At 30.9% G+C, this 22,356-nt stretch overlaps 1 protein-coding gene across 2 annotated transcripts in view; it reads left to right on the plus strand.

Moving 5' to 3' along the window:
* LOC126737385 (equilibrative nucleoside transporter 3-like) overlaps positions 1-9,736 on the plus strand; it is a 58,036-nt gene extending 48,300 nt beyond the window's left edge. For both annotated transcript variants that reach the window (XM_050442267.1, XM_050442268.1), the window contains exons 8-9: positions 9,229-9,428; positions 9,485-9,736. In XM_050442267.1, the coding sequence (XP_050298224.1) occupies positions 9,229-9,428; positions 9,485-9,599 (315 nt within the window). In that variant the 3' untranslated portion in view covers positions 9,600-9,736. The remainder of the gene's footprint in view (positions 1-9,228; positions 9,429-9,484) is intronic.
* Positions 9,737-22,356: the final 12,620 nt, after the last annotated feature.

A 22,356-nucleotide genomic window follows, 5' to 3' on the forward strand; every position in this document is an offset into this window, starting at 1 on the left:
AGATATCATAATTGATTTACTACATCCTGTATTTACTTTTTGAATATAAAGAATATAAAGAGAGAGTTAGGGTATGTAAAACCATGTTCTGTAACACCTTAGGAATGTCTCTAAGGAGTATTGCCTCCTGAGTTAAAAAAAGTTTGATTCACCACAAAAGTGACGTGTTACCCAAACCGAGATCAATTTAATAAAAGAACAAAATGAGAATTCTGAAGAACCATCAAGTAAAGAGTTTTTAAAATGTCTACCAAGATTAGAGTCACATTATTGCCGCATATTAACCTCCAAATTTTAATTGAAACCGCAATGGAGAAACAAATCTGAGCTTTATAATATTTACAAAGATTCCTGGTGTAAAGAAAAAAACATCAAGCCAACCAGTATGATATTGTTTAAGTATGTTTTTGATGACACAAATTTATTTCTTTTTTTCCCCAAAGAAGGATCAATGTAATGTGTACGTCGGTTACGAAACAAAGAACAATTCTAAAAAAGTCTACATATAACATATTTTAAAAAAGAAAGAAGCTCGTGATGAAAAAGAGAAGGACAAGGGATCATCTGACAAAGTTTTTACAATGGATTTACAGTCGGTGCTACTCAGTCCGTTAACGTTTCTGCATTATATTGTAAGACCAAGTTAATTTTTTATAACTTCACCATCTTTGGCTTGCATTCAAAGAACGGTTACTGTTTTATATGGCATGAGTGGGAAGGTCAACTAAAGGCAAACTGTTTTTTTTATTTGTAATTTTTTAGGCACAAAAATTTTGCCCACTCTTGATACAGATAACAAACCTACTATAACTTTTTATAGTGATGGGTGGTGCACAAAATCGCAACTCCATTTGGATAATGCACTTTTAAACTTGGCGCTTTAAAATAACATCTGCAGTATTAAAAAATACTTAGAAAAAGGCCACACACAAACGGATTGCGATTCTATGCACTCCTCTATTGAAAGAAGGATTTCTAAAAGAGTTATAAATGTACCAGTAGACTACGTTTATTACGCAAAGGCTGCCAGAAAAATACCAAAACCCTATGTGGTTCAATATTTCAATCACAATTATTTTAAAGATTTTTTAAAATTATTATATTATAATAGTTTTTATATATATATTCCTTTTATCATCAAAATAAAAATTAGTCCAAAGAACGTGACGAAATAACGAGGGAAATTTGCCTAAGTTCATTGATTTCACTAAAAATCCAAATTTTTGTTGGTGCTAATTATAATATTTACATAAAGCACTCATAACGCAAAATTAGAGAAGAGTAAATCGAACAGTAAAAATATATTAGTCTTAAATGATTTTTCTCGTCTCCTGTGCTGCAAAATTGACCTTTTTGGACTTAGGCACTTTTCATATGACGGTTGAGTTATCAGATTTTCTTTTGAATCATTTTGTTTTCAAATAAAGTGGTGGAAGAAGATTATTAATTTTAAAATAAGATATCGAAATCAATCGAAATAGGTCGGGGGTAAAAAACGCTTCAAATTTAACCTAATAGATAATATAATATACATTTGACAGTAGACACTAGCGATCACATCACGAGACACATCACTAGCGATATTGATCAAGGCCTTTCTTATGAAATATGAGAAATAAATTATTAATTTTCTTCTATATCTAATAATAGGTTGAAATTTTGAATAGAATAGGTTGAATAATAGGTTGAAATAGGGTTGAAACTTAATTTCAAATGCTTAGACAGTAAACAAAGAACGATGCTATTTTTCTTCTATAAATACTCAACCAATAATTGCATCTCCCAATATACCAGCCCAAACAATAAGCTGGTGGGGATATTGCGTATGTCTTTTAAATACTCGTAAATGTTGGTCATTCCAGCCATGACAGTTTAAGTTATTTACGCGCGATAATTAAACAGTGCACTTTTTCATAACTGAAGCAAATATTTTTGATATGTCGAGATTCTGCAATTTTTCTAGCTATCACAACTTCATAAAATTAAATTCTTCTATCGAGGTCGACGTTACCAATTCTTAAATTTAGGTCACTAGTTATAATTTAGGTAATTTGATTAATTTTCTTATAGTTATTATTATCTATTAATTATCTTAGGTTCGCGGGATAACTCTGTAGGACATAGATTGCGGGTTGCTGTACATGCCTAATGAGTCAATAAAGTAGAATTTATTTCAATCTCCATGAAAACGTTTTATAATCGTGCTTCTTCATTCTTTTTTTATTTGATAGTCTTTTTTACCAGTCACTTTTACCATGAATAAAAATCATTTCCCTATGTTTAGCGGTACTATACACAAATGTTGCAGGTCCACTACACTATTTTCTATTTCTCGGGTAAATAGTATCGTAATAAAAATCATATCGTAACTCTGCGATAGTAATATGATTGTAATAAAATATTTAATAAATTAATAATGAAAAATACAATTTTGATTAAATTAGGTTATGTTTTCTTTATTAAGTAAATTACTTCATTTAAGGTCGCTTTGTTCGGTAATATCGAACATTTTTGTAGATTTCGTAGCTTTTATATATAATAGGCAGAAGGCTAAAGTTAAAGGTGAAGTGAAGGGAAAGTGAAGGCTTAAAGGGGTAAGTCAAAACAAATCAGTAGTTACTTTGATAATTACTGACTCTCATATCGGTTTCTGAAGCTATTAGTAGGAAAAGTTTCTGATACGTCTATGACAATTCGTTCAAAAGGTGCATCAAAAAGATACTGTATAATTTTTCCTCTTGACCGAATTCTTAGGCCCCTGCTGAATATGCTCACACTGTGCACTGGCACCAGCCTTCAAAATCTTTATGTTTGTTCAGCCAGTAAAACCGTTCTCTAACTTTTGTCAAGGTCTTACTAACTTTAATATCAAATGTCACCTCCGCCAACACCGTCATAACGACGGCTTAAGACAAACTTCTGGAATCTGTTTTTGAGGACGGACTGTCAGATATTTGTTTTTTTTTATCTACGCTCTGCCAGCCCCCTTTTTAACAATCAATTTTGTATAACCAACGAATTCCATTAATACCAATCAGCTGTCAGTTCTGGAGATTTGTCAGAAATATCTTTTCATTCTGCTTTTGAAATTTCTCGAGATTTCGGTTCCTAAATAAGACCAAACTACGTCCCACTCTTCAGGACTGTTAAGGCTTCTCCTTACCCTTTCCTTTTATAGAAATTATACATGTTCAAATTTTCATTCTGTAGTATAATTAACGCCCGATATTTCCCCTTTTTTAGCAGATAGGTTAAAAGGTTAAATCAAATTACTTATCATAAAAATAATCCCAGACTCAGGAGGTCACAGATGAAGTCGATAAAATCATCTATTTCCCCAAACATATTAACTGTAAGATTCTTGAAAAAAATAAAACTAAAATATCAATATGCGGTATGATTTGAGTTTTGATTTTTTACAGAACCCAACTCAACCTAACCCCACTAACGTATTTTATACCATTCCAAAATTCTATAGAAGAACTTTTTCCTTTGATTTTAATGAAATATCGTCAGGAGTCCTAAAACCTTGTGTTTTCTTTTAATTTATTCTTAAATGCTAATGAAATTTCCTTGTAATGAAGACTTTATTTATCGCACCTTTCCACAAGTCTGAAAGAAAGCATATATCTAGTCATAATAAAAAATGTGTTTAATTGGAGATTCTTACTATGTGTTATGGGATCTCTTGGAGTTGTAATAAGATTAAAATTAAAGTAACATGAATTTAGACCTCAAAGTTAGATACTTTATATATTGATTTTACAGAGTAAATCAGAAATTCTTAACCCAATAAACTGAACTTTATTGCAAGTAGGTTTACGAGGTTTTTTGAGGCAGTATATTTTTTGGGACGACGGAACAAAATATTTTTATGATCATTGAAGTATGTATTTTGTAATAAGTTTTTTCATTCTGCAATTTCTAAGAAAAGTTTGTTTTTGCGCTTTTGTCTAATGCACTAATTTGCCATTTTAAAATTTAAAAAATATTAGGCGTAATTAAAAAAAAATAAAATAAGTTAAAACCAAACGTGCAATTGATGTGCAAATTAGTATTAATTGATGCAAGCAGCCTCATCTCAGAAAATAGCCAAGTATGAAGGTGTTTGGAAGGTGAGTAGCCAAACGGAAATGGTGAATAGGTGAGGTTACTGGCTATTTAAAGCGCATAGTATTTTTTTGTTTTTCCTCAAATTTAAGGAGTAATATATTTTTTCCTTTTTTTATTAGATTTTCCACGTTTTTTTACTTTAACTTTAGTTTTTTTTTAAATTTTGGGCCAAAATGGCGCACAATTATTTGAATTTAAAGACTAATGTTGTTTCATTCTCATTGTTCTCATTCACGTAATAACTGAGAAAAATATTTAAAGAGAAACTAATAGTGGATTAATTAACTTCCTCAATTCAATAGAAAAAAAATGTTACGTCAACTTTGGAAAAAATAATAGTTGTTAAAAAACTTCTCTAGTTAATAGTCTTTCTAACGATATGCCACATGTAACAAAAATAATTAGGTAACTTACGAAAAACAAATAAGTTTGTGTTCAAGGACGCGTGAACCAATTTCTTGAAAGCAACCTAATTGCGCAGGTATAAACTTATTTCTCTTTGTAACACTGCTAAATCTGTTGCGCTATCTCTTTCACCGTTCTAAAACAGCTAAACCTATTGTGCCCTTTCGTTTCTATGACCCTTTCCTTTACAGGTTGATTAAAAAAAAACATATTTTTTTACATCAAATCGTTTATTTATAAGTCTTGCTCAAATTGATGGCCATTATTTCTAATACACGCGTAACATCGCTTTCTTATTTCTCTTGTGGTATACTGTAATGTTAATTCCCGTCTCATTATTACAAAAGCGTCATTAATTTTTCCTATCAATTGTTCCCTTGTATTTATAGGTTCGAAATACACAAGTTCTTTTGCACGACCCCAGACGTAAAAATCAAGCGGCGTCAAGTCCGGTGATCTTGCAGGCCATGGGATAGGGCCATCTCTGCCAATCCAAGTATTGGGTAATGCATTGTCTAGGTACTCCCGGATCGCCAGCCTCTAGTGCGCTGGGCACCCATCGTGTTGAAACGTCATTTGTTTTTCATTGAGAAAATTTGGATCCCCGTTCAAGAGTTCGGGCAGATCATTTAATAAAAAATCTAGATAATTATCCCCATTCAAATTATCCGGTCAATAATGTGAACCAATAAGGGTATTACTAATTAGGCCTGCCCAAACATTTACTGAGAATTTCCTTTAAAAGGACACGACTTTTTTAATTTTTGGGTTTTCTTCTTTTGGGGCCCAATAATGCAAATTATGAAAGTTGGTAATTCCCTCCCTTGAAAACTTGGATTCATCTGTCCACAGTATGTTCTTCAAGAAATCGCGGTTATCCACGTCCATATGTAGCAGGAGGCGGCAAAACTGAATGCGTCTTGGGTAGTCTTTTTTTCAAGATCTTGCACGGGAGTGTAATGAAAGGGATGCTTTTCGTTGGCATGAAGAACAGACCAGACCTTCCATACACTTAGGTTTAGATTGGCAGCTACAGTCCGGATGCTCGTTGTGGGAGCTTCGTCGAAAGCTTCTAGAATTCGTTCGTCATCAGCAATATTACATTGTCTGCGAACTCCAGGTTCACGGCGATTTAGACTACCAGTTTCTCTTAAGCGTCTAAAGGTCGTTTCAAAAATATGACAATTAGGTTGGCGTCTATTGGGAAAACGCTCTTGGTAAATTCTTTTTGCTTCTCGTCTATTTCCATAGCTCTACCATATGCCATTAGGATAACGGCGTACTCCTCGTTTGTAAAGGCACCAGCCATACTAGGCAACAGTAACAATAAAACAAAGTTAACGAAAATGAACAACAAAAACAATATGCGTAGAGCGGAGTTAAAAATACGTGAAGTAGCGGAGAGAAACAAGTCTCGAATAAATGATACTCGAGTTATGGTTAGTGACAGGTAACAGTTTAAGGTAGCGCGGCACAAAGAGAGTGTCGCCGAGTAATAAAGGAGATTATAGCGTAACAGGTTTAGCTGTGTTAGAAAGATAAGTTTATACCTGTTCAATTAGGAACGCATAAGTTTATACCTGTTCAATCAACCTAATTAGGTTGCTTTCAAGAAATTGGTTCACGCGTCCTTGAAGACAAACATATTTGTTTTTCGTAAGTTACTTAATTATTTTTGTTACATGTAGCATATCGTTATAAAGACTATATTAAAGACTATTATCGTTATACTACTACTATAACTAGAGAAGTTTTTTAACTTATTTTAAAACCCCACAACTTTTTTTTATTATTTTTTCCATTGTAAAGTAAACATTTTTTTTCTATTGATTTGAGGAAGTTTGTTACTCCACTATTATTTTCTTTAAATATTTTTTTCAGTTATTACCTAAATCTGAATGAGACAACATTAGTCTTTAAAATAAAATTAACTGTGCGCCATTTTGGCCAAAAATTAAAAAAAAAACTGAAGGTTAAAGTAAAAAAACGGCAAAAATCTAATAAAAAAGGAAAAAATATATTACTCTTTAGATTTGAGGAAAAACAAAAAAATACTATGCGTTTTAAATAGCCAGTAACCTCACCTATTGCCATTTCCGTTTGGCTTCTCACTTTCCAAACACCCTGTATAAAAGAGGGCTACCTATTAATAAGTGAATTTCAACGTTGAACTGAAGTTGCAAGGTCACAAGTCTTTTAATTTATTTGTATTAAACTTTAATAATATCCGAGCTATATTAAAATGTTATATTATAGGTACTTATATATTTTGGGATTCGTTAAATGATTCATATTAACATATAATGTTTAGAATACTCAAACTCAAAAAAAATTCAGGCATCTCCAAAAACACGTTTGTTTAAGTTCTCACGGCAAAAACAGAGCTACCTCATCATGGCCGCCGGTGGACTGTCATATTACACGGTAAATAAAATATTAGCCATCTATAGTCGGATTACCGAAGAGATGGAGTAAATGATGTGCGCGAAATATAGGCCCGCCCATCGATGCAACCTTGGTAGATTTAGACGAGGAGAATTATGCCTACTTATTTTAAATTATTTTACCGTACAGCTTTGCTTTGTAAGCTGCTTTTTTTTAAATGTAATACGGTCGCCTGTAAAATGGGTCCAAACCGATTTTGAGGTTGTGCCCCTTTTAAGTATTTTGTTATGCAAAGTTATGTTAATATATTGGGGTTTACCGAAAAGGGATAGGTAATCCTTTTAACTAATCGTGCCAGGTCAAACATTTAGGGTGTAATTGGCCAGGTTCATCAGAACCGAGCGCTACCTGAGCGCTGGAAGTTGTGCCTATAATAGTAAGGACCAATAAAAATTGTCATACCTGAGCAACAATCGAGCACTCAGGGAGCGCTTTTTTCTGATGAACCCGGCCATTATAAAATATAATTTTATCATCATAATCTGGTTTTGAGAATTACTTAAATAGCTTTTATCTTTTTTTAAATATGTGTTTTAATTTTGCATTCTAAACAACCTTTTCTTATAAACTTTTTTTATATCTTGCCTAGAATTACTGCTTTACTCTCCACTTTACCTACTTATAAAATTTAAAAAATGTTCGTATCAAGGCAAGCTTGATTTAAAAAAAAATTATTATATGCTAAATTTTATTTTTTAATTAAGCAGGGCTGGATGCCAAACGGTCAAATTTTAAGCACAAAATTTTTTGTCATTTTCACGTATAAATTCGTTCATCCTGAGACACACTGTATATTAAAAATATTTATTACCTGCTGCTTCTGCTGTAAACTGGACTTTTTGCACTTTGTTGTATGCTGGATGCTCGTTATCACATGTTTTATATATGTTCATAATTACTTCCTTTTCAGCAATGGTCAAATGTTTTCGTAGTCTTTTCTTGGGGAGTAATAATGGGGGTGTACGTGGCGCGTCAGCCATTATTTGTTAACAAAAAAATTATCAAAAAAATAAACACAATCTCAACTTTTCAATATTGCGAAGATGCAAATATTCGAATAGCAGAAAATTCGACCAAAACGATCTAAAGCCGCTCGACTAATAAAATTAAATAAAACCCCAAGTCATGAACCCTATCGAGGCTCTAGGCGCAGAACGATCACGTGACCACTCCATCTGTTCGGTAACCTAAGTATAGCAGTGCAGCGCCAAGGCATAATTCACCAAAATATGTACAAAGGTGGTAAATAATACCGTTAATTGAGAATATACACCCAAATATTCAATCAACGATAATACATACTAAAGAAATATGGATTTATATAAATTATAAATCCGTGAACCTAATAAAGAAAATAAAGAGAGTGTAGACATATAATATTATTTTAATATTTCAGTATAATGAATATATATGAGATTAGTATATAGGATTAGTATATGTAAATCCAAAATAATCAAAAAAAAAATTATAGTAAGACATACGTTATGTAACATACTAGTTGGATAAGGTCTTAATAAAGAGTAAGTTACGTTTATATATAATAATTACTATTGCTTTTAAACAGTGTTATCTTATCATGTATACTATTTCAACTAAAAAATTATTGATTTAACACGAAGCATTTTAAGGACTTGTGCTTATGCATAATTACCTCAAATAAATCTACATTCAATTAATTTGTACCAAGTAAGCGTCTGAGAATATAATATCGAAACGTTGGCACTAGATTTGGAAACTTGAATCATTGTGTTATATACAATCTAAATAAAATTAAAGCATAAGAATTACTCTTTAAAGTGAAATACCAAATGAATATTTGAAATTATAGCAGTAGATGAGGTTGCCATTTTATAGCTTAAGAAAAGAGAACTAGGTACCTGATATGCCAATGTTTTATACTTTATCTTAGTATACCTAGCAGTTGAAAATAAAGAAAGTATGTCCTTGCTGCATGATATTTTTATTAAAAGCAGTTATCTTTATTTTTATACATTTAATTAAACCAGTCTTCGGAAAATAAAAGTGACAAATAACCTACAACTTTATTATAATACTCTGTTCGTCAGAAAATTTTAAATGAAATAATTGCCAGACTTAATTCTCTTCTGAACAACTTAGCTTACGTTCATATCGTGTAAATTTGTTACATGTAAACAAGTTATGTTGTCAGTATGTCAACATGTATGTTAGTATGTCAGTATGTCAACATTTTGCAATATGTTGGCTTGTATATTCATAATACTTTCACAAATTATTTTGTTTTAGAATATTCCTGACTATGTTCTTTTAATATTAGCTACTTTAAGAACGTTAACGGTTGTGCCCGCAATTTGGTTTTGTAATGCCCAACCACGAAACCATCTTCCAATTTTATTTAAACACGACTACCAATATGGAATCATTATAACAGTTTCGATGTTTTTAATGGGCTATTTTCTTAATACGTCATTTTTACATATTGCAACGTAAGTATAACGTTATTTTAACTTTAAAGTAATAATATTTTTTTGTTTAATTTTAGTACTATAAAAGATCCAAACGAGGCAGATATTGCTTTTACAGTATTCGGCTTATGTGTAAACACCTTACAAACTATAACCTCTCCTATAGGTATCTTTATTGTAAATATTCTATAAAATTCTTTCAGTAGGAAAACACTTTTCGTAATGGTAAGATCTTTGATGAAGGTATCAGTTTGAAGCAGCAGCAGCAGTCATTTTTTTATTTATATTAAATAATATTTTTGTGAAAATATATGTTTGTTTATTTTTTACCTTAGTTGTATTATTTCTTATTTCATGTATGTTGAATTAAGTAAAATTAATATATTTACAATACGTGTTAAGTAATTTGTTCATTTTAAATAATTTATTTTGTTTTATATAGACTGAACTCTACCTATAAAAAAATAGGAATAGTATTTACATAGAAAATATTTGAATTCGTTTAAGTCCATTATGAGCGGGGATAGAGTCAATGTTCTTACGTTGTTTAATAGTTTGTACCGGCTTTTGTCTCCGCCGCTTTTGCTAGTAGTATGTTTTCATAATCACAGATTTGTATTGACAGTTGTACGTTAACGATTAAATAATAACAAAACAAAACAAAATTTAAACGAAACATTAAATATAGTTAAAATACGTGGCATTCTCAAAATCTTTCACTTTTTAGTACGATTTCTTAATAAAATACAAATACGAAAAAATACTTAGCTTAGCTTAGTAAGTATTAAATATGTTATGCAAACGAGTAATAAATAATATATATAAGTTTATGTATACCTATTACTCAAATATAATCATCCCAAAAAGTATCATAGTTAATTTGAGGTGACCCTTTTTTAAAAACTTCTGCGTAAGTGAAACATTATACTTATCTAAAAGGAAAGCATTAACGAGCACACATGCCTATTTTGAGCCGTACAGCCAATAAAACAGTTAATAAGCAACAGCTTTTAGCTTTTTGCTTAAAATAAATATCTCATTAGTCATTTCTAGCTCAGAATGTAAATATTTCCATAGTAATAAATGACATGGTTTCTTTTCGACAATAATGTAAGGAAAGCTTGCTTAAATTTTTAAAAAATTTTCTGCCTTTTTCAAAATATCTTGCTTTTTTGCCCTGCATATATCGGTTTGATTCCTATGTCATTCAATTTTTAAATTCAATCGCGCAAAAACGTATGGATCATTTTCCGAGGTTAAGGGTATTCATATACATTGTCTTACAAATAGTAATCGATTAATTACCGATAAAAAAATATTATATTAATGCTTCGGATCTACAAAAGGTTTCAATATTTTGGTAGACCTCTTTTACCGCATACTTTAATAGTGTTGCTAACAAGTACTTATACGCTATTTCCAAGCCAAATCGCTCCAGAACTTCATTTGAAACTAGTAAACATTATTTTCTTTATTCAAACAATTGTACCTTTTCTTTCATGATGATTTTTTTGATCTTTGGGCTTTGTGCACCCGATGACTACATCTTAGGTTTTTATTAATAGTTCTTTTTATTCTACACTTTCGCCTTCTATTTCCTAGTTTATCCTCAGGTTGCTCTTCTAAATCGCTAAGTTTTTATGAAATCTACCCTTGCGGTCCTTGATCTGTATTATCTTTGAAAGCTTTTCTTTAGGCAAGTCGGTATTGTCGATTTTCATAATTAGGATCAGGCAATATCTTTTCTTTATGTAAGTAAATCGTGAAGGCATTTAATACAATGTAAGTGTAGTAAGTGATACCTATACAAATTTTTTCAAAGGAAATGTATTATTTATTATAGAATAAATCAAACACAATATTAATAATCAAATTTAGATATTTTAAACATCTTACCAGCCAAAAATACGGAGTGCCTTCATGAACGTCAAGAATAACGGTTCATAATATGGCACCAACTGAAAAGTATGAGCTAATGCTTTTAAAACTGGTTCAAATGTAAATACGAGCTTATGTATTTCATGATTTGCCGTTAAAATTAAAAGCTGTTTAAGATTTAACTTGGTCAACAGATGCCATCATCTAATCTATGCATAATGTTATAACAAAAATAATATCGCAAAAATTAAAGTTGTTATTCAATCATTGTAACTAGTATTTGCTTTTCAACATGTTAAATTCCCGAGGAAACAAATCAAGATTAAAACGTTAAACGTTAATGCTTATAGGCTAGTAAATAAAATTCCTATCAAATTTTTACCTTAATATCTTGTACTAAATATAAAAAGGTAATTTTTTTTAAACAACAGAAAAAGCTATAACTTATTACTAATTAAACACACTTATTCATTTGGCCATAATACAAATTGGGTAATAATAACTATAAAAATTATTATTGATTAAAAGATACACAAGTTAAAATTACAAATGTACCTTGTTTCTATGTGACTATGTGATCAACTGCTTCCACACTATACACTTACAGAAAATACTCAATAGTCTTATCCTCGGTTCAATAATAGCACCCTCACTAATCACTACGAATGTTCATGGAAAATGTAACAAATTGTTTACTTTTTTGTTTACAGCTGTCTTGATATTTTTAAGAAGCGACCTCAAATTAATTTACTTTAAGCCAATAAGCAACTCAATAGCAACTCAATAAACTCTCAATTTTGCAGGACAGATTTGCTTTCATTTAAATTATGCAGGAAACAGGCCCTTACGACTCAAAGATATAGAAATAGGTATGCACCATACCCGTCACAAGTTGACTAAACTATTTTATATGAACTTGCCTAAAACAAAATTAAATTTAAAAATTTCGACTTCGATATTTTGATTTTTAAATTACGTTATTGGCTAGACGAAGCAATGATCTTACTTTTTTTGCCACTATCGTCATATTTCTATTCCTCCAAAAGAGACTCTGCAAACGTCTCAGGTCTATCTTGTTGGGGCAAGAGACATATCTTAGCAATATTATGTATGAAAATACCCTCCTCGTTTCTAAGTTTCACGACTCTGACCTTTTCTCGGAATTACCTCTAAAACTCTAGATAATAGCGATTAAAGAGGTAGAGTGTTCTTCTTCTAACCTTTACAAAATGTAAGTTTGTTTTTTAGAATCAAAGAAATATCATTTTCAGAGTAAGCGATGTCAATCGAGTACCAATTAAAAGATGTCCAGGTGTTAAAACTTAACACCTTTAGTTTAGTACTCTTTACGACTGCCTCCCATATTCCTCCTCAATATGTGCCTCTGAGAGAAATAAATCTGAACACAACCTCACTTTGGGACAGATTCTTTAATATTTTTGAAAGAACTAATTTTACGGAAAAACTCAAATATATCTTATAACTGTGTTATGACACCAACAAAATTGGTCTCATTGTCACTGTAAATTATAGATGGGTTACCACGTCGAGAGATGAAAAGTATCCAAAAGCATCCAAATAACCTTCAGTAGTCAAGCTGGAAGCTAGTTCGAAGTCTTTGAAGACATAAATAGATAAATATCCCTCTGTTCTTGAGGTACGTAGGTCAGAGAATTCTATCGTAAAAGCCTGAGTAGTCTACACATACATGGCTAAAAGATCTAAAAATTTGCACTCTATCTTTAGCAAGATTCGCCATCGTTGGTTGAGCAGTATGGGCCATAAAACGATCACATTTAGCACATTGAGAAATCATTTTTTTAACGCTTCTAAGACCATTAGGAAGCGAATATTTGGATCGAAAATTTGACAGTACGTTTTGGGCACCTGCGTGTTCAAGGCGTTTATGTTGCACATATGGTAACATCAGAGATACAATATAATTATGAGATGTCAAAAAGGGTTGCTTCTTTTTAAAAGGAATGTATGTATTTTCCAATTTGCCTCCAAATCCTAGAAATCCTTCGAAAAGGATTAAGTTTTCCTAAATATTTGTAAGAAATTTTTTTTTTCTTTTTAATTCAAAAATTTCCTTTGACAAGGATTTGGCTTGGAGTGCCTAATACGAGATTTAAAGAGCCTCTCAGGTCTTGGATACTTAATTAGTCCAACCTTTTGCTTTCTTTGCTTCTACAATTATAATAAAAACGTTGCAATCTCAGAAAATGCGAAAAGTGATTAAAGATATGGGACCAAAATACATTCTGTTCTGATTTATTAGCACTGAATAAAAAGGTTTTTCTTTATTCTGGCAAAACGGATACATTTTTTAATTCCCTAAAATTTGATAAATGAAGATTTGGATTCTGTAAAAAAGCTGATTCATGGAACCATAACTTAGATATTAGGTGCTCCATGATAGCCATGGCGAAAGGGTAAATCTGCTAGATTTTTAGAGGATTTAATGTGACGCCAAGTAATTTCAAAGGTCAGTTCCTGTATCTGCAATATACGATTCAAAATCAAAATATTCCATCGAGATGCATGGGACTGAATCCAATAAAGTGCGATTTCCTAATCAAAAACAAATTTACAGACTCCACTTTAAATCTATTATAGATTTTAAAAAGCTTGGAAATTAATTGGAAGAGTAGAACCATGGTACAAAGTTTTAGCCTGGGAAGCATAACACTTTTTAGTGGGGAAACTCGGTACTTGGAACGGACAAGAAAACTGGAACTACTAGCATCAGTATATGATGTGAATATATGATAATAACAATACATAGTTACATTTTACAAACGCAGAATGGAATCTCTAGTAAGTAGGTATCTTTTTTAAAAGCATTTTTTTACATAGTTAAAATTGAAGAAGTAGTTTATTCTTGCAGTGGAGTAAATAGGTCAATGGGTAACTAAAGATACTTAGGTCATCCTCCATTAAATTTATTTAAAAAATAATAATCCAACATGTGTCGCAAATATAACATATCCATCATCAGGGATAACAAATTATGGGGTTCCGTCAATACATCTTATAGATCTAGTGCGTCAGACAAGGTTTAAAGGTTAAAATGAATTAAGATACATAAGAATGGGATCAAACATGGACTTTAAAAGAAAGACTTAAACAGAAAGCTTTAAAATTACATCATTACAATAAGTTAATAATAATACAGCTATTGTTTTTTAAATAAGAACTGAAAACAAAAGAACCATATCAATGGTTTTATTAGTGGATTTTCTAGACAGAGCATGACGGATTTGTCATCTAATCAAAAGAATACCTTGTAGGAATTCAACAAGGGTTTGCGATGATATTCTACACCACTAGAACAAATTAAAATCACGCATTCGCTGATCTCAATACGTATCGCCCACCCTAACTAGTGTTGCGTTGCTTGAAAACACATTTAGAGGTTTTAAAGTTAGAGTAGAATGCACGGCAATGCTCAACTTTAAAAGCATTTATTTATTATTTTACTCCACTATATAACGAAACTACACATTTGGCAATATGTTTGATTACCGGGTTTTTAAATTGAAATTCTTTTCGGTCATTGAAACTAGTGTTAACTTGTGAAAAAGTAAAATTTCCTGAGATGAGAAATCGAGGTAACGTTGACACCTTACCAGAGATAATAAAAAAACGTGCATCTAGATGTAAATTTGTATCATTTTATTGTTGCTCTCTTGAATCTGTATATACTGTATTTCGTCCTCCCTGTCTTCCCTTAATACTTCTTAGATAGGAAACTCCCCAGCGAATAGAACATTGAGTGTCGATTGACTGTTCGTTCCCTCTGAATGTCAAGGAGTGGTACTAACCGAAAGTGAAAATTATAAAAAGAGATTACAGAAAAAATCAGAAGTTACACAATAAAAATTAACAGTTGCATATGTTGTTAAAACATTAATATATAAAAACTCTTCCAAATTCCATAAAGTATATACTAAAAACTTAATTTATCTAGGAACTTTATTATATGAAGAACAAACTATGGAATGTGAATTTATTCAGGGTGTTGCGAAATATCATTTAATGTATAAAAATTTAATAAAATCACCAAGGAATTACTCCCTACCCAATTTACCAGTAATGTTCCTTAATAAATTGTATAAATTAAATAACTATCAACAAATTAGTAATGAAAAAGGCAACAAGTAAAAATTATTAACAGCAGAAACAAAAATAAAAGAAATTACTAAAAAATTGTTATTTATAAAAGAAATCCTTCGCAAGCTAAAAAACTATAAAAAATGGCGCATTTTATATGACATGTCAGATTCTTGACCACCATAAATATGTCGAGAAATAGAAGCTTTTTCAGTGTTCCGGAAATCGCCCAAGCTTGTAAGACCCTGCAAATACCTGTTGCCTAATGATCAGACAGAAATTCCATTGACCACTCTATTGACATTGTTGACAAGGATGGGGGCAATCAATTTGCGTGGCGTGTGGCGAGAAATTTAAATCTGATCTATCGCGCAATATTTGAAGTCATTCGCAGAAAAACTGAAGTTGATGTATTAACTGAAGAGTGATGAGATGATATATTTAAGTATTTTATTTTATTTTAAAACTAGCAATACGCTTATCATTTTAAAAATACCCACATTTTATGAAAATTTTTAACTTTAAACTTGAATGTTGGAAAAGAATAATAAATACTATTGTTGCCTATGTCAGGTATCCCTCATTGCTTTCTTCAAGAATTAATACATTAACCAAAATGTGGATTAGCATATTAACTAAACGCATTGAACATGGTGTGGGCTTGAGTGCCTATATTGTCTAAAAATTTTTAGTAAAACATCAAAATAGGTTCTAATTACCTTTTGCGTGTTTTTCTATTTTTTTATCTGAGATACAAATATAGTATGTAATATAAATATTTTGCACTGTTATTTTCTTGCATGTCATTTGAATAGCGGAAGTGCTATATCTCTTTATAGTATTTAGCAAAAATTATGCAATAAACTTTATATACAAGAAATTGTTTATAGAACAAAAATACTATAAAGGGGAGAGACGATTTTAAGAAAGAAGAAAAAAGGTTTTAAGAAACGAAGCGAGTAGACCAAATAGTTAGTTAATCTCGAGACCTATACTATTGCTATAGATATAGAATCAATTCAGATAAATAGAAGTATTAGGTCAATTACTCAAATTATTTTTGATTTTAAAGGTTCTTAAGCAGATAAACTGTACTTAAGACTTAAGTCAAGATTAGCATATTCGTCAGCTCGTATGAAGCAACTGTCTATTCCTCAAATAAATCAAGATAAAATGAGTAAATATAAAAACGAATCCTATGCCAGTTGTTTAAATTTAGAAGCAGAGTTGGATGATAAAGCTATGGAGGATTTAATAAACTCAAATGTTAATAGTAATTTAAATAATTGAGCTGCTGTTGTAACTGTTAATCCAATAGTGACTTACTCTTCTAGTAAACAATCAGTTTTATCTTAGGGTTTAAAGTATAATAGGAATTAAAGATCTGTATTAATTTCTTTAAAAGGGTTTCAGATTTAGCTCAGGCTCGTGATGTCTCAGATAAAAAACTTTATTATTCTGCAGTTGAATTTTTTGTTGGTGTTGCTTTTATTTAATTTAAACACAAGACTTAACAAGATTTTTTAGCTCCATTCTTAAATCATGAAATTTGGGAACAAATAAGACAGTGTAAACAGAGGCGAAATGAATTGGTCTCAATCTTTATTGGTGATATAAAAAATTTATTTTCCAGGTTAACTATACCTTTGTGTGTACCAACAATAGCTAAATATATTTCTAAGAATTTATTACCTCATTTTGAGACTCAATTAGTCTTAAGTTAAATAAATAATGAAACAGAATTATACAATGAATTAAAGAGGCTAATTTAATTTTATAAAGAGAACTTTAAATATGTTATTTAAATGATTATGGAACCAGATGAACATGGAACCTGAGGCTGTACCTCAGATTATTTTAAAAATAATCATAATAAAAGTAATCGGAATTTTACTTACAAAAATAACATTAAAAAGACTTATGGAAATTCTCAAAACAATAATGCTACATCTAATTCCAACAATAATTCGGACCGACGAAGTAGCCACATTTGTCGGTCTCAACCTTGTACTAGCCATAATAGTTAAATGGTCGCTGGTTCAATTGTGGCTAATTTAATCCCAAATTAGCGCATCCACCTTCGATATATTGCTGGTTTAGGTTAATATTAAGTTTTTCCTTATACAAATGCAAACGCAATGATGCAGTAAAAAATTTCTTTGTACCCCATTTTAAACTAAATTTTGTTTAAAATCATATTCTGCATAACGTGCATGTCCCAATAAAATATAATCCTCTTTGAATTTCTTATATGCATAAAAAATCTCTGGATACTTTAAAAACTTCTGTTCAAGAGAATAAAATCTTTTAATTCACGTAGTTAGAGAATTACCTAATCTACGAATGTCATTATCGCTACGCAATGGCAAATCTACTTGATACTGTCCATTATCCAAAATCTTCACAGTATCTAAAAAGATCTGTTTGCAATGCTCATCATTTAAAAATAAAAAATTTTTTGTTTGAAACCTCTTCCAATTGCCAAAATTTTAGCACAATTGTATTAATATTTTCAGTACCCAACGATTGCCCTAAAAATACAACTTGAAAATGGCATGAACTAAAATAATCCCTTGACTTAGCTGGAGCAGTGCTACAAACCAACCACCCTAACTGAGCCTCTTGTAAAACAGGCAACCCAACACCCAATATAATCCAGGAATATTAAATTTGTCTATATCTATGTTGACATGCGGTAAAGGGCGTGTTACTGTATTTAAAATATAACAGCTTATTTTAATACTTCTATTATTGAAATACCTAGTTTTAATCTGAATGTCCGCCATATCATTTACATGATCGATACTAGTTCCTATACCCCCTATCGTTAAATTCTGTTTATATGGTTGAACCTCTAATTCTCTTAAAAGTTTAGAGGATATAAAACTAGGCTGAGAACCTGAATGAAGAAGTTGTACCATTTGTACTTAAACGAATCTGCTCATTGTCATTTACATGTTGAGTATGCATAGCTTCTTGATCCTGGTGATTATTTTTTTGAATAGTATTCAATGAAAAACGCTCCTGATTACTTTGTGAGAAATTACCTTTTTCATTGTTAGAACTAAAACCTAAGACATTTCCACTTTGCATATTGCCTTTAATATTGTCATCATGTAAAAGTGAATTGTGCTTTCTTTTACAAAAATTGCACCCTAAATATTTACAATGTATTACTGTATGATTAATACCTAAACAATTATAGCACAGTTTTTGTTGCTGTATAAATTCTCTTTTTTGAATAAGACTAGCTCCTTTAAACTTAAAAAAATTATTTAATGAGTGTCCTTCCCGATTGCAAAATAAACAGTTTTGTTTTTTAGTGTGCTGTGTGCTTACAAAAGTTGAAGATTTCTCCCTTTTAACTGTATACTGCCCTTTAAAACTTTTAAAGTTTTTATCAGTCTCCGTAATATTTTCTAATGCAATACAACGTTTCTCTAAGAATTCAAGAAATTCGTTTACTGTTGGCAACACTGTAATATCCCTTTTTAATTCAAAAGCACGCCTAGTTTGAAAATATAAAATACGGCATAAAATGTACACAAGTAAGATATCCCAAGAATCCACTGGTAAATTTAAAGCTTTGAGTGAATTTAAATGTTGTCTAACTTTTGTGAGAAATGATCTTATTTGATCCCCTTGACTTCTTATTATTTGTGAAATATCCATTAACCCTTTTACGTGTGAGTTTATAATAAATAAATTATTATCATACCTTTTTTTTTTAATTTCAAATGCCACTGTATAATTTTAATTTATTGTAGAAATATTCTTAATTAAATTCAACGCTTCTTGTGACAGTGCATCCTTTAAATACATAAATCTTTGGACATTGGTCAACTAAATATTATCATGTATTAATGCAGTGAAAAGATCATAAAAAGATTTCCAATCTTCATATTTGCTAGAAAATGTAGGTGCATTTATATTCGGCAACCTTACTCTACTCTGAGAATCACTACCCGATATAGAAGTGGAGGGTTGAGACTGTTGTTGAGAAGTTCACCTCTGTAGCTACCCGACTTCTATTTTGAACTATTGTTCTAATTTTAGCCCAAGCTCTAAAATATTGTGTCTCTATAATTTCCCTATCCGCTGACTCTAGGTCATCCTCGTTTTCAATTAATGATTGAACATTATCATATGACTCAAAAGCCTTTTGTAAATGCGACTCCCTAATGACAAATTCATTAATATTAATATCTAAATTACTCTCATTATTGTTAACATAGTTTTCAATCCTAGTGATACTACTTTTTAGCTTTTTACGTGCCTTTTTGTTTTCTTCTTATTTTTTAATACACCAAACTAAATTTAACAACTAAAATCTGTTTCAACTAAACTTTAAATAACGTATTAACCTTTTAAAGAGTACCAATATACCTATGCAGTAGTAAATCTTAATCCCAGATCTAATCTTTAATTAATTAAAATAAAGCTTTATATCTCAGAGATAATTCTAAATTTAGAAATGTTATTCTAAACAACCCTATGTAATAACTAGCTATAAATTCAGCTTAACATTTAACCATAAACAATTAAAACCCTTTGTCTTTATTAAAATTCACAACACTTGCAATAGTACGAAAACTGCAATAGTACGAACTTGCAAAAGTCAATTCACTACACTTGCAATAGTACGATAATCGACGTAAAATATAAAATAAATAAATCTGAAAGATCTGACCTTGTAAATCGCTTTGTCCAGCACTCTGGAGTGAAAAGTTCCTAATTCCAATGTCCCGGAGTTGCTCGTCGAACTCTTGCTGCAAATTCCCTTAGCTTTGCCCTCAACTATTAGCGATAAGTCTGCAAATCCCAAAGCCTTGAAGTAAATCCAAATCCCAATCATTTCGTTAGCTTGTCCCAGTAGTTTTCCAAATTCCCAAAACGGGTCCGGTAAAGTTAGGGAGGGACGTATAAAAACCGATTTTTTTTGAAAATTTTTACATAGAATGTTGAGTGTGGTCAAAATATTGATAAAAAAGTGAGGATGATTGGAATAATAAAAAATACAAAACTTTGGAAATTATGAAGGTTTTTCTACATACGTTAAATGCGTAATTATTGCCGGCTTGTACAAGGTTTTTTAGCTCTTGATTTTGATATAATTATATATATAACCCAAGTTTTCTGGTAATCATCTTAGAAACTGTCGTGAGAAGTATAAAGTTAATCAGTGGTTGACTTCTTACTATTTTCCACAATGTAATTTTGCAGAAAGGAATAACAAAACCATAACTACTGCTATTAGATGTTATATTGATAAGCATCAAGATTGGGATTTGCATATTTCAGAAATACGACAGACCATTACAACCAACACTACTGTTCATGAAGTTACAGGCTTTCCCCAAGTTATTTTATGTTTGGCCACCACATTCTCTTGCGAGGCGAATATTTTGATTTTTCTCCATTTGATGAAACATCGAGAATTTCTTCTGGTGATAGAAACCAATATGCTGGACATTTGTCTGTGTTTAAAGAACCTTTTCAAGAATTTCGTAAAAAATTCGACACGCTATTTATGAAAGAAATCTAAATCCTATAATATTCGTAAAAGGGATGTTTGTTTTTGGTGATAAGGTTTGTCGACCTAACAAGATTCTTTCTAGTGCAGTAGATAAATTTGCGTCTAAACTTAGTCCAAAGCAAATATTATTAGCCATTTTAAAGAAGATATCCTCTTTGGTATATGAATTAAAAAATATTGATGGATCCCAAGCTGGAAAATGGCATGTCATAAGTATATAAATGGCAAGTATTATAATATTTAAAAGATTTGGCCAAGCGTAATGAAAAATGCAAGAAGGGTTGTAAAAGATTACACACCCAATGTATATTTTTTTGATTCCTTATAAGCTAATCTCAGCCTATTTTATCTCTTTCAAATATTTATATTTTGGCTTTGATTTTGATTGCTTTATCTGGTACTGTAATGTACCGCACCTTGTCTGAATTTTATTAAGAAACTGACAATTTATTGTCTCACATGAGTTTGACCTCTAATTAATTTTTATTGAGTTTTTATTTAAGATTTCTTAACTTGATAAAATCAAGAGCTAGGTGCTTAGATACGTCTTGAAGTATCAAACAACCTCTTGACTTTCTTTCATTTCAATTGGATAAAAAAAATTGGAATTCAATTAAGGAATGAATTCTTTTGGATAATAGTGTTCTACGAACAATATAAAATTTTTTTGTCGGTATCTACTTCAGATAAAGTTGTTTTCTAAGGTATCTTATGACTTTAAACTTCCCTTGTATATAGTTTCCTAGTATATAGCCTGCTTAATTCATCTTAGTCTAGTTTTGCTTAGCTTAGTTAAAGTTCAAGCATTATTTTACACTAGCATTTGTCCAACTTTAACATCGCATTACAGCTTGCCTAGAAATTGATGTTACTTTTTGGCGGTGTCAGGTATTTATCGTTCGTCAACCTTTTGATAGCACTGATACTTAGGGTTAGTTGGTGGGCTCACATAATTTTTATTAATTTTTTTGTATATCTCTGCTCCAGAAAACTATGATTAACATCAGTCAGAGAAGTTATACATGTATTTGAACGACAATTTCACAGAACTGGGATCTTTCTTGAACTATTTTAGCTCTTACAGTAATCTACTTATGCTTTATCCTCTTGTAGGTATTTTTAAAATTTGAAAATCAATGGCATGGTTTTATTTTGATTTGAGTCAGAATGTTTGGTTTGGTTAGGCTTGTTCAGGAAAGGTGGCTTTTAGGAAATTGCTTGACAAATATCTCGCAGTTTTCTATATCAAAAATTGATTTTGATCCGATCACTGATCATGATGTGATTGTGATAATAAAATTGATTTCAAGATGTTTTGGTTTAAGAAGTAAAACTCACTTTCTTACCCGTAGACTGAACATTTTTAAAGTATCGCCTTTCGCTGACTTGGAACGTGAGTTTAGAGGTTTACATCAGGGA

This window comes from Anthonomus grandis, chromosome 6 (genome assembly GCF_022605725.1).
Source record: "Anthonomus grandis grandis chromosome 6, icAntGran1.3, whole genome shotgun sequence".
In the NCBI taxonomy this organism is placed as follows: Eukaryota; Metazoa; Arthropoda; class Insecta; order Coleoptera; family Curculionidae; genus Anthonomus; species Anthonomus grandis.